The following is a 20,081-nucleotide window of genomic DNA, read 5'->3' as shown; positions in this document are numbered from 1 at the left end:
GTGGGTTTGGGTGGGACCCCTGGGAATGTGGGTGACCTCAGAGTCATCTTGTGGGGTTGTTCCCCAGACCAGATGATACCCCATTCATCCTACTGGTCCTCTGACCCTTTGAACCTGCTGGCTCACCAGGGCCCTGGACCCAGCAGACCCCCAGGCTTGCTCTCTTCTGGCCCCGATGGCCACATGAGGCCTCGGCCTGTTGCCTGGCTGGCCCTGTGAAGGTCACTTGGCCCTCTTCAGGGTCTGGCCCGAAACTCAAAGTTCTGATTTGCTTTCTGACAACCAGACCACAGCCAGATCCCTGCTCTCAGAATCTGTTACATATGACAAATCCAGTTATTAAGGATTTTAACTTTTTTTTAAATAACTCATCCCTGGGCTGGGTCTTCTTCAGAGTAGGCTGTGGGTTTTGGCCACAGAGTGCTCTCAATCAAGAATGAGGGCTCCATGCTGCTTCCCTGGACAGGACTCTGCCTCTCTTTCCAAATCGGCAGTCTTTCGCAACTGCAGCCAGAAGCAGGAGGCTGCCTGTCAGGCGCAATTACGGCCAGCTCACTTGGCGGACCCCACCTCAGTCTGGGAGAGAAAGGAAGTGAGGTAAGGGGTGCGGGACCTGTGGATCCCACATCCTGATCCTGAGATGCAAACCCAAATTGCACTGAAAATGTCAAACGGTGTTTGTTCCCAGCTTGGGGATTCCCTGATGGCAGGAAGAAGCTGCCTTCCCCTGAAATGTCCCTCTGTCCAAGGCTCTTCTTTCTGCCTCTCTACTAGGGCCTCTGACCCCAACTTACTCATGACCGTCTGCTTATAAATGCACAGAAGGCTGCAAGGGAGCATGCTTTTCACTCCAAAGGATGTGACCTGCTTCATGGAGATGCAGCTCCAAACTTCCTTAGTCCCTAGGAACTCGGGACCCACTTCTTCTCCTAAACTAACCAGGCCCCGCCCTCGTCCATACCCCTTTGGACAAAAGACAGTTTCCAACCTCCGCTTACTGTGGCTCCTGCTGAGCATGTTAAACTTCGTTGTCAGATGCTCAACCAGATATTGTTGTCTAAGTAGTTGGAATATGTCTGCTTGTGCCCCCAAGAGAGCAGCAAGCTTCTGACGAAAGAGTCACTTCAGGACACCCCCTATGCAGCCCCAGATTCACCATGCAGACCATGCAGAATAAAATCTACACAAGTCTCCATGTGACAAGAGACTGCTAGATACCAAGGACCCAAAGGCTATGGGGCACCTCCTAAGAGGCTGGCTTTCCTCCCCCTTTGAATCTCCCCATCAGCCACAGGCCACAGTTTAAGTCCGGCTTACCTCATCCAGGATCCTGGCTGTATCATGCACCTGGAACACAATCATGAGATGTTGCGATCCAGGAGATGGTATGGAGCAGAGGAAGTAAAAGCTCCCCATTAGTAACCAAGAGCTTTAGGGTAGGCCAGAGATCAGCACACAAGACATTGCCACTAAGAGGGACCTACAGAAATCTGCCATCAAGTATAAGGATGACATGCTCCCCAGTCATACTCGCCATGAGTTCCCTGGGAAAGAAGGTGCTCTGCACCTGCGGCCAAAGCAACTCATGGGAAAGACTGAACCTCAGCCTGGAGCCCAGGCAGCTCCAGAAGTGACAGGAGTTGGGAGAGTCAGAGACCAGGGCCTGGGACCCTGTGCAGCATTCCAGGAGGAAGTCAGGCCTTGGCAGCTTCCCACCAGGGCTTGTGGACTTGAGTAGTTGACAACAACCTAGAAGTCTCCAGAGCTGGCAGGACTGAGAGCTGGAGCTCGGGCAGGACAGGGAGGGAGAGCAGCAGGAGCCGGGGAGAAATAAGGGTGGGTGGGACGGGGGCGACAAAGAAGGCCTTGTGTGGGAATAACTGTCTAAACTGCATGCAGCCAATGAGGTGTCCAAACAGAGCCCAGAAAGCCACAGCTGAGCCCGGTCTAGATCTGTGTAATGCATCAAATAAGCCTGGTGCCAGACACAGGTCCACATTTTCTATCATGATTTCCAGGAGAAAAAGGAGGACAAGAAGTAAAAGATGGAGAGACCCCCTCACTGGTTCAGAAGAGAATACAGGGTCACATGAGAAATTCAGTGTAAGTCAGAGTTTCTGAAACTCAGTGTGCACCAGCAGACCCTGGAGGGCTGGTGAAAGCCCAGGGAGCTGAGCTGCACCCTCGGAATTGGTGTCAGAACATCTGACATGGGACCCGAGAATCAGCATTTCTAACAATACCCAGATGATGTTGGGGCAGCTGGGAAGAACCATATTTCTGAATCATGAGGCTAAGTCTATGGTTCTTAGCCCTAGGTGTATATCAAAAGCCTTGGGAAGTGTTCAAAAATACCAAAGCCTGAGATGCACCCTAGAAGTTGATTTTGCTTGGTCTGGGGTAGGGCCTGCAGAGCCCAGATATGGGGTGAGTTTCAAAGTTGGCCAAGCTGTTCTAATACACAGCACCGCCCAGAGTCACTGGCTGGACACTCAGGAGGTATCTGCAATTCAGTGGTCTCAGACCTCCCAAGGAAGAAAGACAAGTAAGATCTGAACTGGGCAAGGATGCTATCAGTAAGATAGGGCCCCAGCACCTCCCTCACCCTGACCCAGGCAGGATGGAGACAGGATATGCTGGTCCCCTTCCCATCTTGGGGGGGTGCTGCAAACAGGGAAACTGGTAATCAGCTTAAAGAAGAAAAGCACAAGACGTACCTCAAAACCAGGAATATGGTGGATGGCCGGCTAGGTGAAGAAAAAGAGGGCTTTTAGTTAAGTGTTTGTTTTTCAAGGTCCAGCAACCTTGTTTTACCCTAACCAGATAAACACATGAAATTATACCAAAGCATATGCCCAGGAACAGGAGTGAAGGCACAGACTTAAGGAAAGGGAGGCACACAGGGGCAGCTACGTTAGCGGTGTGCTACGGCCCACCAGACACTCGACTCACAGCAGCTTTCCTTCTATCCATTTACATATTGGTGCTTAGATTCCAAGAACAGGGTCAGAGGCAGAGCTCTAACCCAAGCCTCTTGCTTTACAGCAGGACCCTGACTGCCCAGAGTCACACTCCTGGGCCATGGAAGAGCCAGCACTGGACCCAGGATCCTTTCTCATTCCTTTCTTGTCCCCCTTTACTGCAGATTATGCTCCCTTCACCAGAAAAAAGGCCCCTGTGAACATTAATTATGATTGTCAAGTTGACTGGACTAAAGGCACCTAGCATATTGGTAAAGCGTACTTTTGGGTGTGTCTGAGAGGTCCGTGGAGGCATGACCTCATCTGGTTCCTATCCCTTTCCTTTCTCGTGCTCTTTACAGTCTACTCTCCTTTCAGTTGCCCAGCATGAACTGAGCAGCTCTGCACGTCCAGGTCCTTCTGTCATGCTGTTTTTGCCTGGGATCCAGCCTACCGGGACTGAACCCTCTGAAACCATGAGCCAAATAAACCATTTCCTCCTTTAAATTGTAGGTGTCAAGCATTTTGTCCGAGCAAGGGGAAAACTAACCCATATTCCCTCCTTTCAGAAATCATTTCAGTAACAACTTGGGAAAGAACTCCAGTGACCAGAGGACTCTAACATCGCAGATCCCAACATTCTACCCAACGGTGCATCGTGTTCTGAACTGGATTCAGAAAAGAAGGGTAAAGTGGGTCTCTCAGCAGGATGCTTGGATTTTGGAGGGGGCCGTTGAGCAGCAGCCCTGGTGGAAAAGTGTCTATCAGCAGTCCCAACTGCCTGTCCCCACCCCACCCTTGTAAGCCATCCCCTGCTTGGGCTTCATATATCTTGATGAGGATCAATCTCACCTTCTCTCTCTGGATAAGTTCAAAAGATGCTAGTAGCTCTCCTGCTGGCTGGCTGCCCCTTGTCAATGGAAACCAGGCCAGCCGGGGCATCCGTTCCAGGCTTGGTTGACAGATGCAGCGGCCCATAAACTCATCAGCACCCTAGATCAGGCACAAAGGAAGACAATCGGTATCTCCTGCCCAGTTTTCCAAATGCCCTCTGAGAAATCACCAAGCCTGCATCCCCACCTTCTGGATTTTCAAGAATTTCAGAAGTCAGGCAGTGTCCCCTTGTGCAAAACAAGAACCACCATTCCTTTTATGAACAAGATCCGAGCAGCCCTTAACCACTATGCTAGGTTTGAATTTCTACCATGGTTGAGATGTCCTTCTGTACATCCAACTTATGTCATCTTGCTTTAATTTAACTCAGTTCTGACCCCATTTGACATCAGACAAGCAGTTTCCCAAATGCCTCAGTTAAATATGTGTCTGATATTCTCCAAGGACTTTTGCTTCTCCTGGCTGTTCATTTCACCCATAAATTTCCCCACCTTCCAAATGGGGACACTGTGATCATGGTCACCAGATTAAGTTAATCTTGCTACACTTTACACAAGAACTTTTCTTGACCCTGCTTGCTCCCAGAGGACACAGTTCCAACTCTCCTCTGTGGAGACAGTGGAGGCCTTCACTGCACACTGCATCCCTCTCCTTCCCTGCCTTGCTCCCTGACCCTGCAACCTCTATTCCAGCCCACTAGCTGGTCTCTCCTCTACTGCTGCATGGTTTTCAGCACTGATGGAGATTGTTCACTCCTCACAGTCCTAGGGACTATGAACAGAGCGGAATCACAGCCAGATAGTGCTGTGGCCCTCACACATTCTCACACCTCGCCCACAGCAGAAGCTGGGAAGCAGCCTGACTGAAGTCACACTGATACAGGAGACCACAATACCCCCATAAACCATCCTAGAATGGCCACCAGCTCTTGCATATATGTCCACACCAATGGGTGACAGTCAAGCACCAGTCATTCAGAATGAAGGCTTTGCGCCAGATGTTCCCTCTTTAAGCTGCTAAGTCCCAGAGAAGGAGTGGGGCTGGTGGAGAGCCTGGACAGGCAGGACATCAGGAGCTTACCACAATGGTCACTGCCCAACAGGAGCAGACTTCTTTGAATACATAAACAATGGGCACAACTCCAGCTCACCTCCAGGACCCTGGGGCCCGCTATTCACCCAAAATAGGCCACTGTCCTTCCTTCCTAGGTCCTTCCCAGGTCCTGGCCTGCAAGGTGTGATGGGTTTGGGGCAACATTTTAAAACAAGGAAGTTGGAGGATTTTTGGATGAGATTTTGTGTAGGCTAACCAAGCATGTGGCAAAGAAGCCCAGGCCTGGGTTGGGGATGGCAGTGGGATGACAGAGAAAGAAACATGGTTTGGAAGACATTTCCAGAAAGAGCTGCCATGACTAGCTGTGAGTAGGCTGATCCGCACAGAGCAGCCTGGGCCCTTGTCCCTTCTGCTCAGCCCTCTTCCTACTTCCCTACCAAGCCTCTCACCTTCCCCCTCCTCTTGCACCCAAAGGTGCCAGGCCCTGAACTGTTCTCAATATGGTCCCAACTAGATTTCCTCCAGTTGCTCAATCCACCACAGCTTTTCCGCCCAGGTGAGACCTATGGTACCTATTGCCAGCTGATGCTCCACCTTCACAAGCCCTCACACCTTGCCCAGAACAGGGCATCGTAAACAGCCTCTCGGGCAACTGACAGCCAACTGTGGCAACTCTGACATCCAAACCCTGTCCCTTCTCGCATCCCACAGGCACTGCCTACCTCATCCAAGCATCTCCGCAACATGCCCAATTGTCTCTTCTAGTAGCAACCAACTTCCTCTTCTTAACGTTGCTCTGGGCCTATCAGTCCCCCTTCTCCCGGCCTCACAGTCCCTTCTCTTCCCAGTCTGCCCACCCTTACCTCACAGCCTCCCAGGCACCCCTCGCTGTGCTGGAATGCCCTTATGCCTCCATCTCTGTCTTCCCCAACATTACCATCCAATGTCCCCTTCCAAGCCTTTGCCTACCCCTCAGCTTTCCCTGATATTCCAGCCCAATGCTAGCTCTCCCTCCTCAGAAACTTCTAGAGCTGCACTGTTCAAGAGTGCAGCACTGACCACCCACAGCTATTTAATTGCCATTTTAATTCTTTAAATCTCAATGAAATGTAAAGCTCAACTTCTCAGTCTGACCTAGCCAATTTCAAGTGTTTCAGAATCAATGCAGCGGGCAGTTCCATCCTAGATAGCAGAGCTATAGAGCATCTCCATGATTACAAGAGGTCCCATTGCACAGCTCTGTGAGGAGGCCCTGCCTGCGCCACATGATACTTAGGAACACGCTGTTTCACGTAGTGGATTCTCCACTCTACCTCAGCTCCCACCTAGACAAAGGAGCCCCAAGCAAGGGATCACTCAGCCTAGTAAAAAAAGTGTTTGATAAATGTTTGCAGAATCAACACAGCACTTGAAGAGGAGAAGGGACCAGCCCAGGAACAGAGAAGCAAGATAGAGACAGAAAAAACAAAGGCTCCTGACCTTCAGCCAGGCATTCTTTCCAGATATGTCCCCTTTCTCTGCATTAGTAATGTCTATCATGGAGCACAGCACATTTTTAATTCCTTTAAAATATTTTTCAAGTTTACTCTACAGTCTAAGGGGAACCAGTCCCAGCCTTTGGGAGTACCCAGCTGAGTGGGAAAGTGCAGTCTATGAAGACACAGCAGTCACAGCATGTCCTTCCCTGGATCCCTGCAGTGGGTGGCAGAGACAGGCAAAGGAACACAGAGGGCACACTCACGTAAGTGTCATGGTCGTACAGCTCCACCACGATGTTGGGCGGCTGCTCGGCAATACTGGCTGGCTCGCCAAAGATCTCGATCTCATAGAAGATGAGGGTCTGGTCCCAGGTGGGGTTCAGGGTGTTCTTCACCACCACGGTCTTCTGGCTCTGGTGCAGGAAGGAGACGATCGCATAGGGATCTGTGTGGACCAGGAAGGGAAGGAAAACAGGCCACAGTAAGGCTACAAAGCTGGAGGAGGACTGTGGCTGCCACTGTAGAGCAAGAGCATTCATGCCACAACCTATTTCTCCAGGATACTCCCAGTCCCTCCACCTGCTGAGCCATTGGGGGCCCAGGTATATAAGTGATCACCCAACCCGAACAGCTTCGCTTTCTGCACTGCTTCCTGGGGTCACCATGTGAAGCAAGATCCAGCTGGAGGACGAGTGCCTATATGGTCAATTCATTCATTCATTCACCAACAAGCATTTATTGAGTGCCTTCTGAATGCAAGGCTAAAGGCTGAGAACACAATTTGACAAAATGTCAAATACGAGCACAAATATAAAATCACAGTCTGGATCACGGCCTTAAACAATGGATGCAAAGTAACATGAAGAGTCTTAGGGAAGGATCTGGCTTCCTTGAGGAAAGGAGAACAGAGCAGAGATGCTGAGCTCTAGGCCTCTACACTACCATTAGAATGACATGATCGGGTCTTTGCTGTAGCAAGCTCACCTCAGCTGCTGCACAGAGAACAGACTGGGAAGGACCGAAAGGAGCATAGGAAGACCAGTTAGGAGGCAATGGTCATGCAGGGACGGTCCTGGCTTAGCTGGGCATGGCTTTAAGAGCTGCTAAGCAGTAGGAGGCCTGAGCTCCATCCGGCCCCCCCACACTCCTTTGCAGCCTGCCAGCCACACTGGCCTGAGACCTAACCACAAGTCATTATTTCTGCTTAGTCTCATAAGCAAGTTATTGTCACTGCAGCCAGTTCTTAAGCAATGTTCTCAAAGCTGAGTGTGCAGCAGAATCACCTAGAAGGCATACACAGATTGCTGGTCCCACCCAACACACTTCCATGCAACATGTCCCAGGTATGGCCCTTGCATTTCTAACAAGTTCCTGGGGGATTCCGATGTACCCCTCAGGGCCACACTTGAGAAGCCAATGGAAAAGATTCTATGGGACTGTGTGTACCACTAGGAAAAGAACAGAGGTCTTGGAGGAAGCAGCTCTTTTGCCTTCTCTCAATAGGACATCAGCTTGGGGGCAGTGTCCTGCACACTCAGAGCCCACAGGCAAGCTCTGGCACTGCCACTAGCTCCTTGTGTGACTTCAAGAGAGCCTCAGCGACCTTAGAGGCAACAGCTTCTGCTTTAAAGGCCTCAGGAACATGCAAGAATATATAAACACACCCCGGGGCTGGGATGGGGAGACAGCATTTCCCAAAAAGGAGAGAAGAGCAAGACAGATGTCCTCGCCACAAAGAACCAAGGTGCATAGGACGTGGCAGAAAGAGGGCTGGCAGACACGGACTGTAAGAGAGATAGGAAGGAAAAGCAAGCAATGGCAAGACTCCCACTAAAGGACGGAGACAGCAGGACCTAGGTGTAAGACCGAGGGCATCTAAACGAAAGGACAGAAGGCATGGGTACCCACTAGCTGACCAATGCTGGTTTAGGCTAATGGGAAATAGCCACCAGCGTAGGGCCAGCCCATTGGCTCAGGCACAAAAGCACAGTACAGCCAATCATGGAGGGCTTCCTGCAGGAAATTGGTTTTGGCTCTGATTCTGGGGGTAGAAGAAGGCAATGGGAGGCCCTTGGCAGAGGAAGGGCAGAGGAGAAATGCCACCATGTCTCGCCACCCCCACCCGGGGAGAGCCTCTCTGGCACAGGGCTCCCCCTTCTGTGCACCATCCCTGGCAGGGCTGGCCCCGAGCCCTTTGCCTTCTGCCCCTGGCAGGGCCCAGCGGCGTCTGTGCATTTAATGAAACCGTCTGGCTGTGATACCATCAGCTCCAAGCTCGGCAGAGAACCTCTCCCAGTTCCAGTAAGGGAAGGAGGGCGCGTTCCGATAAATAAAACCATATTAGAGAGCCGGCAAAAAAGCCCCTTTTGTTCCCGCCCCCCGTGCTTCCCAACGCTTTATTTTTATAAGCGTGCGGGCCCCAGACCAACCGCGTTTACACAAAGATCACAATTGCACATTGTAGCGGCTGTGCACGCTGTATTGGTGTTGGCAGTACCCCCCACACTGGCCCCCTGAGCAGGCCAACTCTTTCCAGCAGCCCCATCAGCTCAGGCAATGAGCTCAGCGCTGGGGGGGACGGGGACAGGGAGGGGGTGGCTTTCAAACAAAACTCACCCAGACCCACACACGTGCCCCACCCGCCCATGGGAGGAAAAAACACAACAAAGGCATTGTAAAGAGCAGACCTGGAGGCCTGGGGCCTCAGACACTGGGCTACTGTGTGCTGGGGCCTGGCCTCTCCCCAAACAGGGCCCAGCCCCTCCTCCCCAAAAAAACACAGGAGAGGGCGATGTTGCTATGGCGAGGTGGTCAGATGGATGCACAGACACATCCTCTTGCAAGAAAGCCAAGAGGAGGAAGCACTGGCTTCCCAAAGAGAGGCAGAGGGGAAGGTGGACTGGTGTCCACATCCATCCCTACCTAGTGCTCCACAAGGCCCACACCCACCAAGCCAGAAGTGTTTGAGTGGGAGCTCTCTGAAGACCACAAGCTGCCCTGGGGAGGCTCCAGCCTTGAGTACACAAAGATCCTACCAGACTCCTTTGCCACAAAAGAACCAGAGACCAGTCACCAAGCCCTAGGCTGTGATTATCTGGCTGAATCCAGAGCCCTGCAGGGGGCTGTCTGGGCCCAGCCCTGCTGCCCAGACCTTCCTGACTCTCTCGGGATGACTTCTGTATTAAACGCACTAAGCTTTTCCTGTGGGTCTTCCTACCAACCACCCCAGTCCATCCATGAGGGCACAAGGCAGGTGGTGTCACTACATTTGTCAGAAAAGGGAGTTTTGTCTCGGGAAGGTGAAGTTGGTAGCCCACAACTACAGGTGCCTAACACTGCCCTTGGCTCCTAGTTCAGTGCTCCTTCCGTGCTCCATTCACAGAGAGGGAGGGGAAATAGATTACCAGCAATCAAGGCAGTGCAAATTAAAGCTATCCTACCAGCAATATTTTTCCATAAAACTAAGAAAAAATTGCTTAAAATTATAAAACAGTGTTGGCAAATAGTTGATGAAATAAGTATTCTCTTAGTGCTGGAAGCAAACTTTCAGAAAAGCAATTAGGCAACATGCCCTGAAAAACATAAAACTGTTTATACCCTTTTCTCCATATTCCTAGTACTCATCCAAATTAACCAAAAGGTATGTACAAGGATGTTCATGCTAACATTATTTGTAATGCATCATGTATTCAATATATAAGTATAGACTGACTATTGTGTGACTGTTAGCACAGTACTAGGCATAATCCAAGCTATTTGTTTAGTTGGAAATGTGGTAAACAAGGCTCATAAGACAAGGGTAAGGTGGTGGGGAACTTAGGGGAGCATACGGCTACCAGGATGGGTGCCCCATGTGGTCTGCTTACATCAAGTCAAATATGCCAAAGAACATCTCCTATCCTGAGTCTCAAGAATGAGGAGGCAGCCAACACAGACCACAGAGACTTTCAGGCATGCAACATGGCACAGGCAAGGACACCACAGAGCGTAGGCATTTGGAAAATGATGAGAGAGAGAGAAAGTACTCAGGGCAGAAAGCTGGGGTGGGAGTGGGGGAACAGCAAACAGTGCTGGACTAAGGCTGAGCAGTTAGGACTGAATCCTATGGACTGGTGGTTCCTAGTTCTCCAGAGAAAAGTCCAGCTAAGAAGTATTTCAACAGGACAAACAGCCCCTCCCTAATGGCCTCCGTCAGCCTCTATGCCACCATGCATTGTAAATCTGTAAGCCTGTTTCCTGGTTCCTTTCACTCAGGAACCCTTTTCAAGTGGAGCATTTCACAAGTCTCTGGAGCATTTTGGAAAATACCTCCTTTGGTTCATTAGGTGGATTGTCTCAGCCACAGGCAATCTGAGCAAAAAGTCATGCTTCAGGGGTGAGGGAGATACCCAGAAGCCAGGCATAAAAAGTCCAAAAACAAGAATTAACCCAGCACTACCCAAGGACAGAGTCCAGATCTGGAGAGAAAACTAAAAATCACAAAGAAGTGGTTCCCGGCTGTGGGGTAGCCATGGTTCTGGCCTCACTGTGGCCTGGCAAGAACACAGCTTGAAACTTTCAGACTGGCATGTAGCTTTGGCCTCCCAAGAGCCAGGGGTCAGCAAAGGGAGCACAGGACCTTCTGCTTTATCAACAGATACCCTACGCCATAACTTAATAAATATCACAGCATCTGGTCTTCTAGTCTTCTCTCATTGGCTTGATAATACTCATAAGCCCTCTGACCTGTGAGAGCCTCGAAGAGGCAATTCTGGGCTCCTCTAGCTAAAGGCTATCTCTGTCCTGTAGTGACACCATGAGAGGGCTACCCAGGGGCCCCATCTGTCAGAGGGCAGCATCTCTGTTAGCAGAGCTATGGCTCCATCCAACCAAGCAGTAGTTCTCAGCAGGTGGCGGGCAAAGCAGACCACCTGGGGAGCAAGCTGGCCAATCACACCACTTCTGGTTGGACACCCCTTGAGAAATATCCATCTGTATTGAAGAGCAAGCCAGCTCAGACACGTTCAGGGAAGTCAGATTTCCAGGGTGGGCAGGGCAGAGCTAGGTGTAGTGTAAATGACATAATAATTTCTAATCTTCTCTAATCACAGCTCTTAGTCCAAAGCAAAGCCAGTGAGGACAACACATCCTCATAAGACAGTGCCAAGCCACCCCAACACAAAGAGAAATCATCAGAATGAGCAGTCATGTCATGTGGCTGATCACTGGGCAGGACATGCATTCATAAACACAATCTCATGTGGCAGACACCCTTCCATGGGTCCAGAGACTCCACAGTGGCCCTGGGCCCAAACCCACCCAAGGCTCCATCCTCAGATGACTTGGATGACAGTGTCTCCACAAGAGCCTGATTCTCCTGTATTCAATATTGCTCAACAAGTGTCTCCCAGGCATCCTGCAGAGTCCCCTCAGCTCCTCCTCACCCAGGCAGAAGGAGCAGATGCAGTCTCAGCCTCCACACAGTCCCAAAGCCCTTAATATGGGGACAAGTAGAGCCCCTGGGGGCACAAAAGCCCAGGGAAGGCCCAGAGCACCAGGTCGGTCTCAGGGTGCATTCTCTGAGGGTCCCACTGCCCCAGACACTAACAGGCAGCTGGAAGCTGCTCCCAGGGGCAGACGGTACGAGGCCCTCCCCTGGCCCCAGACATTCTGGATTCACACATGAGTTTCCTCAGAGAAATGCCAGCCGGTGGCCATGCACAGTCTCAGGCTGCCAGCCACCCCAGGGTCAGTTCCAGGAGAGAAATTGCTTTGGTTTAGGGTTTGGGAGTGAAAATAAACACTCTGGGTTTTATAGGTTCCCCGTGTTGGCTGCTGCTTTCCTTTCCAGCAGCTGCTCAATCGGGCCTTTCATTCAGAAGCCAGTGGCCTCTGAGGAAGCCCTGGGCAGTGCCCTCAAAGCTCCAGGGATGTTTATCTGGGGAGGGGGGAGTGAGGCCAGGGTGGAAAGTGTGACTTCTCCACAGGCCAGCGCCAGGCTGACCCAGCTACTGAAGTCCTCAGACTTGAGCACTGGCTCCCCAGACTGGTCCCAAGGAAGACCTCCCACTCCAGACGGCCTTAGCCAACCAGGCACACTTGGGACAAGGAACCTTCCCCTGGCCCCCTCCTGGCCAACTGTCCTCACCCCTCACAACCTTCCTGGAAGGAAAAGAAAGCAAGGCTGTGAACTAGTCCACTCCTTTTTTTCAGGGTAAGCTCCACTGGTCAGAATCCTGGACGTGTGTACCAGAGTACCCGGCTGCACGGGGATGGAAGGCAGGTACCGAGAGGTAAGGAACTCAGGCTGTGCTGGTCCCCACGGGGGAGCACAGTAGAGCAGGAAGAGCAACAGGCACAGAGCCATAAGCTGCAGAGCAGTCTGAAGCCAGGAGGCCACTCACATGGCACTCACCCTACTCAGCCAAGGAAAAGGCATCTGGTGGGAGGTGGCCTTGGCTTCAATTCTCAGCCCTGTCACTTGACAGCTATTTCAACTCTAGCAATTTAGTGAACCTCTCTGAATATTCATTTCTCCATCTGTCAAATAGAGGTCAAACACCTACCTCATGGGGTATTGTATGGGTCATGTAAAATACTGTCAATCTGGTGCCTGGCACACCATGAGCACTCAGCAGCAGTCCGTTCTCAAGATACCCAGTGCTGTGGGCTCAGCGGGAAGACAAAGGTCCTTCCCGGGGGAGTTCACAGTCATAGTGGGAGACTGTAGCAGAGGAAATACAGCTGGTCTCTGCATTGGGTAAGGGCTCTGAGAGGTGCCAGTCAAGCACTGAGGAAGGTGCAAGCAGCTCACTTTGGAGGAGAGTCAGAGGGCATCTGAGCTGAACCTCAAAAGACATCTAGGAGTTCACTAAGTTAAAATTAGGGAAGGAATGCATTCTAGGCAAAGAGGATACTGAATGCAAAAGGCTGGCACATGAGAGTGGGTGGCAAACATGGAAAGCTGATGGGGCTGGAGTCAGTGGACAGAGGAGACTGAGCACAAGAGGGAAAGGGTGAGGTCCAGGAACCGCATCTCAAGGGACGCCTCTGCTGGGCTAAGCGGTGGGGAGCCATCTACCAGGATCTCCCTCTGAAAGCAGGACAGCAAAGTGTCAGGTATGTTAAGTGCACTGTGGAAGCATGCAGGGAGGACAGGAGATTGTAACATGTCCTGATAAGACAGGGTTAAGCTGCTGTGAGATGGCAGCCTGATGCTGAAGAAGAGGGAATAGATTTGAGAAATTCAAAACTCGAATCCACAGGACTCTGAGACTGAGGCTTGGCAGTCTGGGTAAGAAGCCTCAGAGCCAAGGCAGGAATGCAGAGGGGCCTAGATCTGGATGGGGCAGAAGCTCAGGGAGTGGGACTTGGACAGATCAAACTGCACAGGTTAATCATGGTCTATACAGTACAGTCTCTGGAAAGGAGAAGGGGGCCCAGGAAAGAGTAGCAGCCTGAAAGCCAAGGCCAGACGGGCAGGGATGGCAGAATAAGTCAAACCCTACAGAGGCATCAAGCAGGCCAATAGCTCCTGTACCTGATGCCCAGGAGGCCACAGAACCCTGGCGAAAGCATCCAGCAAATAACACCAACCCATCCAGCATATACAACAGCACCCACCCATAAGGAGACACCTTGGGCCACACTCCTGATGCCCACAGGAGCAGCATCTCACTGTTAGCAGACTGTGGTCCCTGGTGCTCCTCCTTGTCACCCACCTACCAGAAAAAGAGTCCTTGTCCATCGCAGGGAGGTCTCGAGCCTGGTACATGTAGCAACGGAGATGGTAGCGGTTTCCATCTTCACCGAGGAGGAAACAGAGATGCCAGAGTAAGGGCCGGGGCTGGCTAAGATCTGGGGCTCAAGGGAAGGATGGGGTCTGGTTCTGGAAAGGGCTGCAAACAAAGGGTCTAAAGGATGGAAATGCCATGGGCTACTATGCAGGAGGGAGCTTCCCAAAGACAGGACGAACTAGAGGTCAAAGACAGACAGCTGAGTCTATGTCCTTGGGCCAGGCTAGAGCTGGAGAGGGACAGGAAAGGAGAGGCCAAAGAGATGATGAGGGCAGGGGCACAATGCACAGGGTGTTGTGTGCCCAATCTTAAACCCGAGTTGAGGCACTCGTCACACACTCAGACATGCACATGCACATGCACACATCAAAAGACAAACTCACCAATGAGTGCACATACACAATTCTCTGGATCCCTGAACACACTCCTGACCATGTAACCCCATATAAACATTAGTTTACACACCCGAATCACCCAGTAGATACCTCAGAGCATCACTTACAGTCGAAGATGCAGGAGATCGTGGGTCTGTTCACGCCAAAGCTCAAGGTGGAGACAGACATCGAATCTTCACTCCTGTCATCCACCACACCACCCTGAAGACACAAAGCTGGTCATGGCAGATACTGACCCCAGATTCTGGGGGACTTGGGGAGACTGAACCAGAGAGTTAGGTCCCCAGGTCCAACAGACCCTAAATAACATCCCTCAGCTACTCAAAGCAGGGCCACTGGTCTCTGATTTCACTCTGAAGGAACATACCCTCTCCTATAGCATCTCTAGATCCAATACCAAGGTATCAAAGGATTGTGGGAAACTCTGCTGCGGCTGTGGTAAAGACCAGACACTCCAGAGTGTACCTCTGAATTGTTCCAGCCAAAAAGATTAGAGTTTGATAAGAGAGAGAACTTTAAGGACCACTCCAGAGCAGAATCAAATGGGGATCTGCTCATGAGAGGTGAGTCGAGCAGAGACAAGTCTGGAGGTTCCAAGCCAGCATCTCTAGGCCCCATTTCCGCCCACTGCCTGTGTACTCAGAGACAGTGCCAGCGCCAAAGACATCTAGGCTCTGAGCCAGGTCTCAAGTGCCAGGCGAGACTGTGCTGCATATCTGCCCTCTGTTACCATTTTTTCCGGCTGGGCAGTCTTAACTTTCACCTTGGCTATAGCCATTTTCCAGGGATCTCAACTTCTCCCCCCACCACCCCAGTCTTGGAACTGCAAGGTGCCCCCCAAAATAAGGCAGACCCCACTGAGCTTCTGTTCCCCTTCTCTGCAAACTGTACTCACCCTCAGGCCTAACCCCAAAGCCCTACTTGACTGTCCTCCCACTTCAAACAACCCAACCCCATGCAAAACCAGCTGCATGGCCCACAGTATCTACTTGGCTCTCGGCCTGAATCCTCCATGGATTTTGCAGCTGAAGGTCAAGTCACACCCCAAAACCTGCCTCACCTTCCACACCTGACTCTAAGGATTGATTCCACAAACCAGCCTTTGGCTCAGGCAGGTCATGTTCCCCAGGGCTGCCCTAGATTCACACCCACAGCCACTGCATGCACCCCTGGCCAGAGAGCCATCAATCCTCCAGCCTTTCCGTCTCAGGGCACCTAGGTAAAGCCTGCTTTGGAACAGTGATTGTCATCCTAAGAGAAGGAGGTGGTCCTCTGCTCCACTTCACAAAAGGCATGTTTCTTGGCTCTCTCATGTCCTGCTAAAGTGGGTGGGCCTGGATCCTGCCACAGGACACCCTCCTTTCTGACCTAACCCTTAATCTGGCCACAGTTTCAACACGGCTCCAAAACCAAATCACTTGGGCTACAATTCTGGCCCTTCCATTAATCGACTGTGTGGCTCTGAATAAGTTGTTTACTTTCTCTCCATCAATCGCAGTGTAAATTTGAAGTCATTTCACAATATCTATCTCAGAGAGTTGTTTTGCTTGTTATAGAAGACAGAAAAAGTACCATTCTTAGTACACTGCCTGGCATACAGCAAATGCTCCATAGCTGGTAATGATCTTAAAGAAATAGGACATATGCATTATAGGAGAGGAATATCATAAACTATGCAGTGTGTAGTTATCTTGGGGGTGCTACCTCATTTTGTTCCAGGAAGCAGGAAAATGGATGTTTCAGTAAAGAGCCACAAATAATAAGAAATCAAAATCAACCAAAGCAACTGCTTCAGCAGCAGTGGTCTCTTGTAGGTCAGTCAGTCTGTCTGTCTGTCTTTGTCTCTCTCTCTCTCGAAAACACAAACACACACATGCCCCACATCCCACACGGAATGGTGTCATACTATAGGCAGGGAAAGACCCAAGGTCCGAAATCCTCTCTCCTGGGCAGCTGTGGACCCAGGAGTCCTGAGTTTCTGCCTGGAGAGGCATTTGCCCTGGATATACCTGCACTAGGATTCTGCCAGGTAAGCAGGCCACGAAGTACCTCTTCCACCTGCAGGATTTGCAGCTCTCTGAGGCCAAACACAGGCTCAAAGCTGGAGTCCCAGCAAGCCATCTAGGTGTGAGATGCAAGAGCCCCAAAAAAAGCAGGTCAGGAAGCTGGAAACAGGGCCTGGTCAGTACCCAGTTACACTGCATCTCACACACACCTCAAGGTACACCTTCAGCTCTTGGCTGTGGAGTGTTAGGGTGGGAAGGGGGTAAGGAGTGGGTACAGGTGAGGTGGTTGAGAGCCTCTTGGTCCTCTTCATCTTGCCCCACACAAGTGCCCTGCAGGCAGACAGGTGCTGGGTGAGCACAGGAGAGGGTGCCCAGCTCCACAGGCCCCCATTACTCAGCTTTCAAGGCTCAAGGCTGCCTGCAGGGACATCCCTGCTCACGGATGGCTGCCAGTACACATCCCCACTCAACTCGCACCTCCTCTGGATGGCCTCCCCTCCCTCTCCATCAATACCACTCCAATCACACAGCCTCTGTCTGTAAAAATGCTCTGGCAGCATTTTCTGGACACCGTGCCTGCCATCAGAAGATGTGTCCCCCTGCCTGGGATTGTCCCAAGGGCTGGGACCAAATATTCCAGGCCTAGTCCAAGACTGGCCCACAGCAGCCTTGGCCCTAAAAATGACCATCCTATAAGACAGCAACCAGCATTACCCTGGGCGTACCCCATACTATCTGGGCCCCTCCATCTGTTCTGCCTCCACGGGATCCAGCCACACAGGTGGACCTATGAGTCACCCCTGCCATCTGCCACCCCATGTGACCCTAATTCATCCCTTCTTGTCCTCAAACAGGCAGGCAGGATTTCTGGGAAGAAGGCTGGATAGGTAGGCGGGCAGATATACCTCAAGAGCCAGGCAGAGGGACAGCCACCAGGCTCAGCGTCTAGCAGCAAAGCCCTAGCCCAGGACACTTTGGTTCACATCTAGGCAGAATTCCACTCATATAACTGTCCCACATCTTTATATTCTCTGGATACTGAGCCCTCCTGGAGGACCTGGGCTTTCTACACATCCATATTGGAGCCTGGGTGCAGAGGGGAGGTCACCTTCTCTCCTGGTCCACAGTAGCCTTTGAAGTGAGTCTCTGGAGATTCACACACTCCCCCCAGCCCTCAACCCCCACGTTCAAATATCAGGGACACTCTGAAGTCCTATCCATGACCCCAGTCCTCTTGCGTGTCCTCCTCCCTGCCCCAGGCTTTCCCTGGCCTTTTTCTCAGACACCCAGACTCATCTTCAAGGTCAATCTTAAAGGATGAATCAGGCAGTCTTTCCACACACAGCCACAGTGTCCTGAACTTCCTCATCAGTACGCCTGCAGCTCCCTGCACTACGAATACCTGTGTAGCTGCTTCTCTCCTCCCACTGAAAGTGCTGAGGTTTCTACCAAGAGCCTAGAATCCAGATGTCTACTGAACACCTACTCCACACATTCAAGGTGGAAATGGAGATTCCTGCTCATGCAGACAACGTCACCTCCTCAGAGAAGCCTTCCTTAACTACTCTATCAAAAATCATACCCTAACACACACAGCCTCACACGTACCTCACACCTACACTACACACACACAAACAGACATACACACACAAAAAGGCATTCTCAATCCTCTTCTGGGGCTCTATTTTCTCTGGTGGCACAGATGTTTAATATTAACCTTTTTGGTTACAGCCTACCTCACCCACAGAAGGTAGGCTCCAGGAGGACTCTACTGTGTCCCCAGAACCTACTACAGTGCCTGGCACAGAGAGACCCTCAGGAAATACTCCCTGAATCAATAAACAAAATTCAAGGCACGCTTCCTCAACCCATGAGTCGTTCTCATCACATGACTGCCTTTCCTAGAGGAAAGAGTTTGGGGCTACAGAAACTTTCTCAAGGACTGAGCACTAATTTAAAAGACCCCCAGAGAAACTCATCAGAGGCGAGAAGAGAGTGTAAAGGGAGGTGACTGTGAGAGGTTCAGGGCAGCTACCTTGTCATGTTCACCAGTACAGCTCCACGGGCTTCAGTCCGGTGGAGTCTAAGAGCTGACTTCCCACAGCCTTCAAAAGAGAGGCATCACTCGGAAGACTGAACCCAGGGCCCTCAGAGGCAAAGCACCCTAACTGCATGACAAGAAAGAGGCCCGAAGATACAGCATAAAATTCCCAGTGAGTAGCCACATTTCACGTGCACTGAGCAGAAAATCTAGGTAACTTATCCATTTCACAGCCCCTGAAGCTCCACTGCAGGATGTCCCAGCCACATGCAGCTCCAGGAAGTGAAAGAGGAGGGGTCCATGCCTGGGGTAGGGAGAGAGCAGCTGGCAGAGGGAGACAGGTACAGGAGAGGTTTCTAAAGTGGCAACTGTAGTAACACACATCGCATCAGTCTATTATGGAAAATGCAGGGGTATTAACCTCACTACCACTGGCATTCTGGGCTAGAGACTGCTTTGTTTTGGAGATGTCCTTGTGCACTATAAAGTACTTGGCCCAACCAATACATGCCAGTAGTCTCTTCACTGGGTTATGGCTACCAAAAATGTCTCTGAACATTTTCAAATGTCCCCTGGGGAAGAGGATTGTCCCCAGTGGAGAACCACTAACAAAATTAAATCAAAGCTATAGCTACAACCCTTAGCAGGTACTTGGCATTCAGTAAACGGTACTAATGATGTCACCTTAACTCTGCCATCTCTGCAGCACTGCATTAAACCATGTCCTCATCCTTACTATCACTTCTTACCCTCAGGTCTTCTTTAAACATTTTGAACCTTCTTTCTGCCACAAGGCCTTTGCACAGGCTGACTTCTCCACGTGACACACCCTGTCAACTGAGTCAACAGAGATATTCCTCCTACAAACTCATTGCTGAGGCATGGGTAGCCCTTGACTGCCCAGCCTGCATCAGCAGCACAGCTCCTGGCTCCTCTAACCTCTTTCCTGCATCCATCCTCCATGTACATAGGTGAGGCATGCATAGTTATCACCCACACCTAGTCCAGTCTCCAGCTTTAACAGACATCCGATGAAGACTCATCCCAAGAAATGAACCACAACATTTACTTGCCCTGACTGACATGCAGCACTGGGACCTACGGTCCCAAGGCAAGAAATGAGAGAGCACACAGCAGGTAGCACCTCCTGGCCTGAGAAGGACACGCTCTGACACTGCCCTGGCAAGAGGCAGAAGGTCCTGTTCAGGAAGGTTTCCTGGAGAAGAGGAGAGGCACAGCCCAAGGAGAGGATAGGACAGCTCAGGGGAGCAGTGAGGCTAGAAATTGGGGTTCTCATGGACCCTGCACAGAGCCAGACTGTAGGGGAGAAGGAGCTCTGATTTCCACCGCCTCCCCGTCATGCACACACTCTTGCCCAGCCCCAAGGCCAGACCCAGGGCATCGAGTTTCCCACAATCGCATTCCTGCCCCCATAGCTCATGCTGGCGACTCCCAGGCTGGGGCTGGCAGCCACGCGGT

The 20,081-nt window shown here is 51.3% G+C and overlaps 1 protein-coding gene across 24 annotated transcripts in view; it reads right to left on the bottom strand.

The window, feature by feature from the left end:
• The window catches only part of Dysf (dysferlin), a 210,458-nt gene that overhangs the window by 75,970 nt on the left and 114,407 nt on the right, over nt 1-20,081 (bottom strand). For all 24 annotated transcript variants that reach the window (XM_063229580.1, XM_023564790.2, XM_003469012.5 and 21 more), the window contains 6 exons: nt 14,663-14,756; nt 14,090-14,167; nt 6,649-6,830; nt 3,813-3,953; nt 2,718-2,747; nt 1,318-1,347 (listed from right to left, as the gene is read on the bottom strand). In XM_063229580.1, the coding sequence (XP_063085650.1) occupies nt 1,318-1,347; nt 2,718-2,747; nt 3,813-3,953; nt 6,649-6,830; nt 14,090-14,167; nt 14,663-14,756 (555 nt within the window). The remainder of the gene's footprint in view (nt 1-1,317; nt 1,348-2,717; nt 2,748-3,812; nt 3,954-6,648; nt 6,831-14,089; nt 14,168-14,662; nt 14,757-20,081) is intronic.

Source organism: Cavia porcellus, unplaced genomic scaffold, assembly GCF_034190915.1.
Source record: "Cavia porcellus strain 051 isolate PalLab524CR breed Dunkin Hartley unplaced genomic scaffold, mCavPor4.1 scaffold_18, whole genome shotgun sequence".
NCBI classification, from domain to species: domain Eukaryota; kingdom Metazoa; phylum Chordata; class Mammalia; order Rodentia; family Caviidae; genus Cavia; species Cavia porcellus.
The sequence above is the reverse complement of the archived record's forward strand: the minus strand, read 5'-3'. Positions and strand labels throughout refer to the sequence as shown.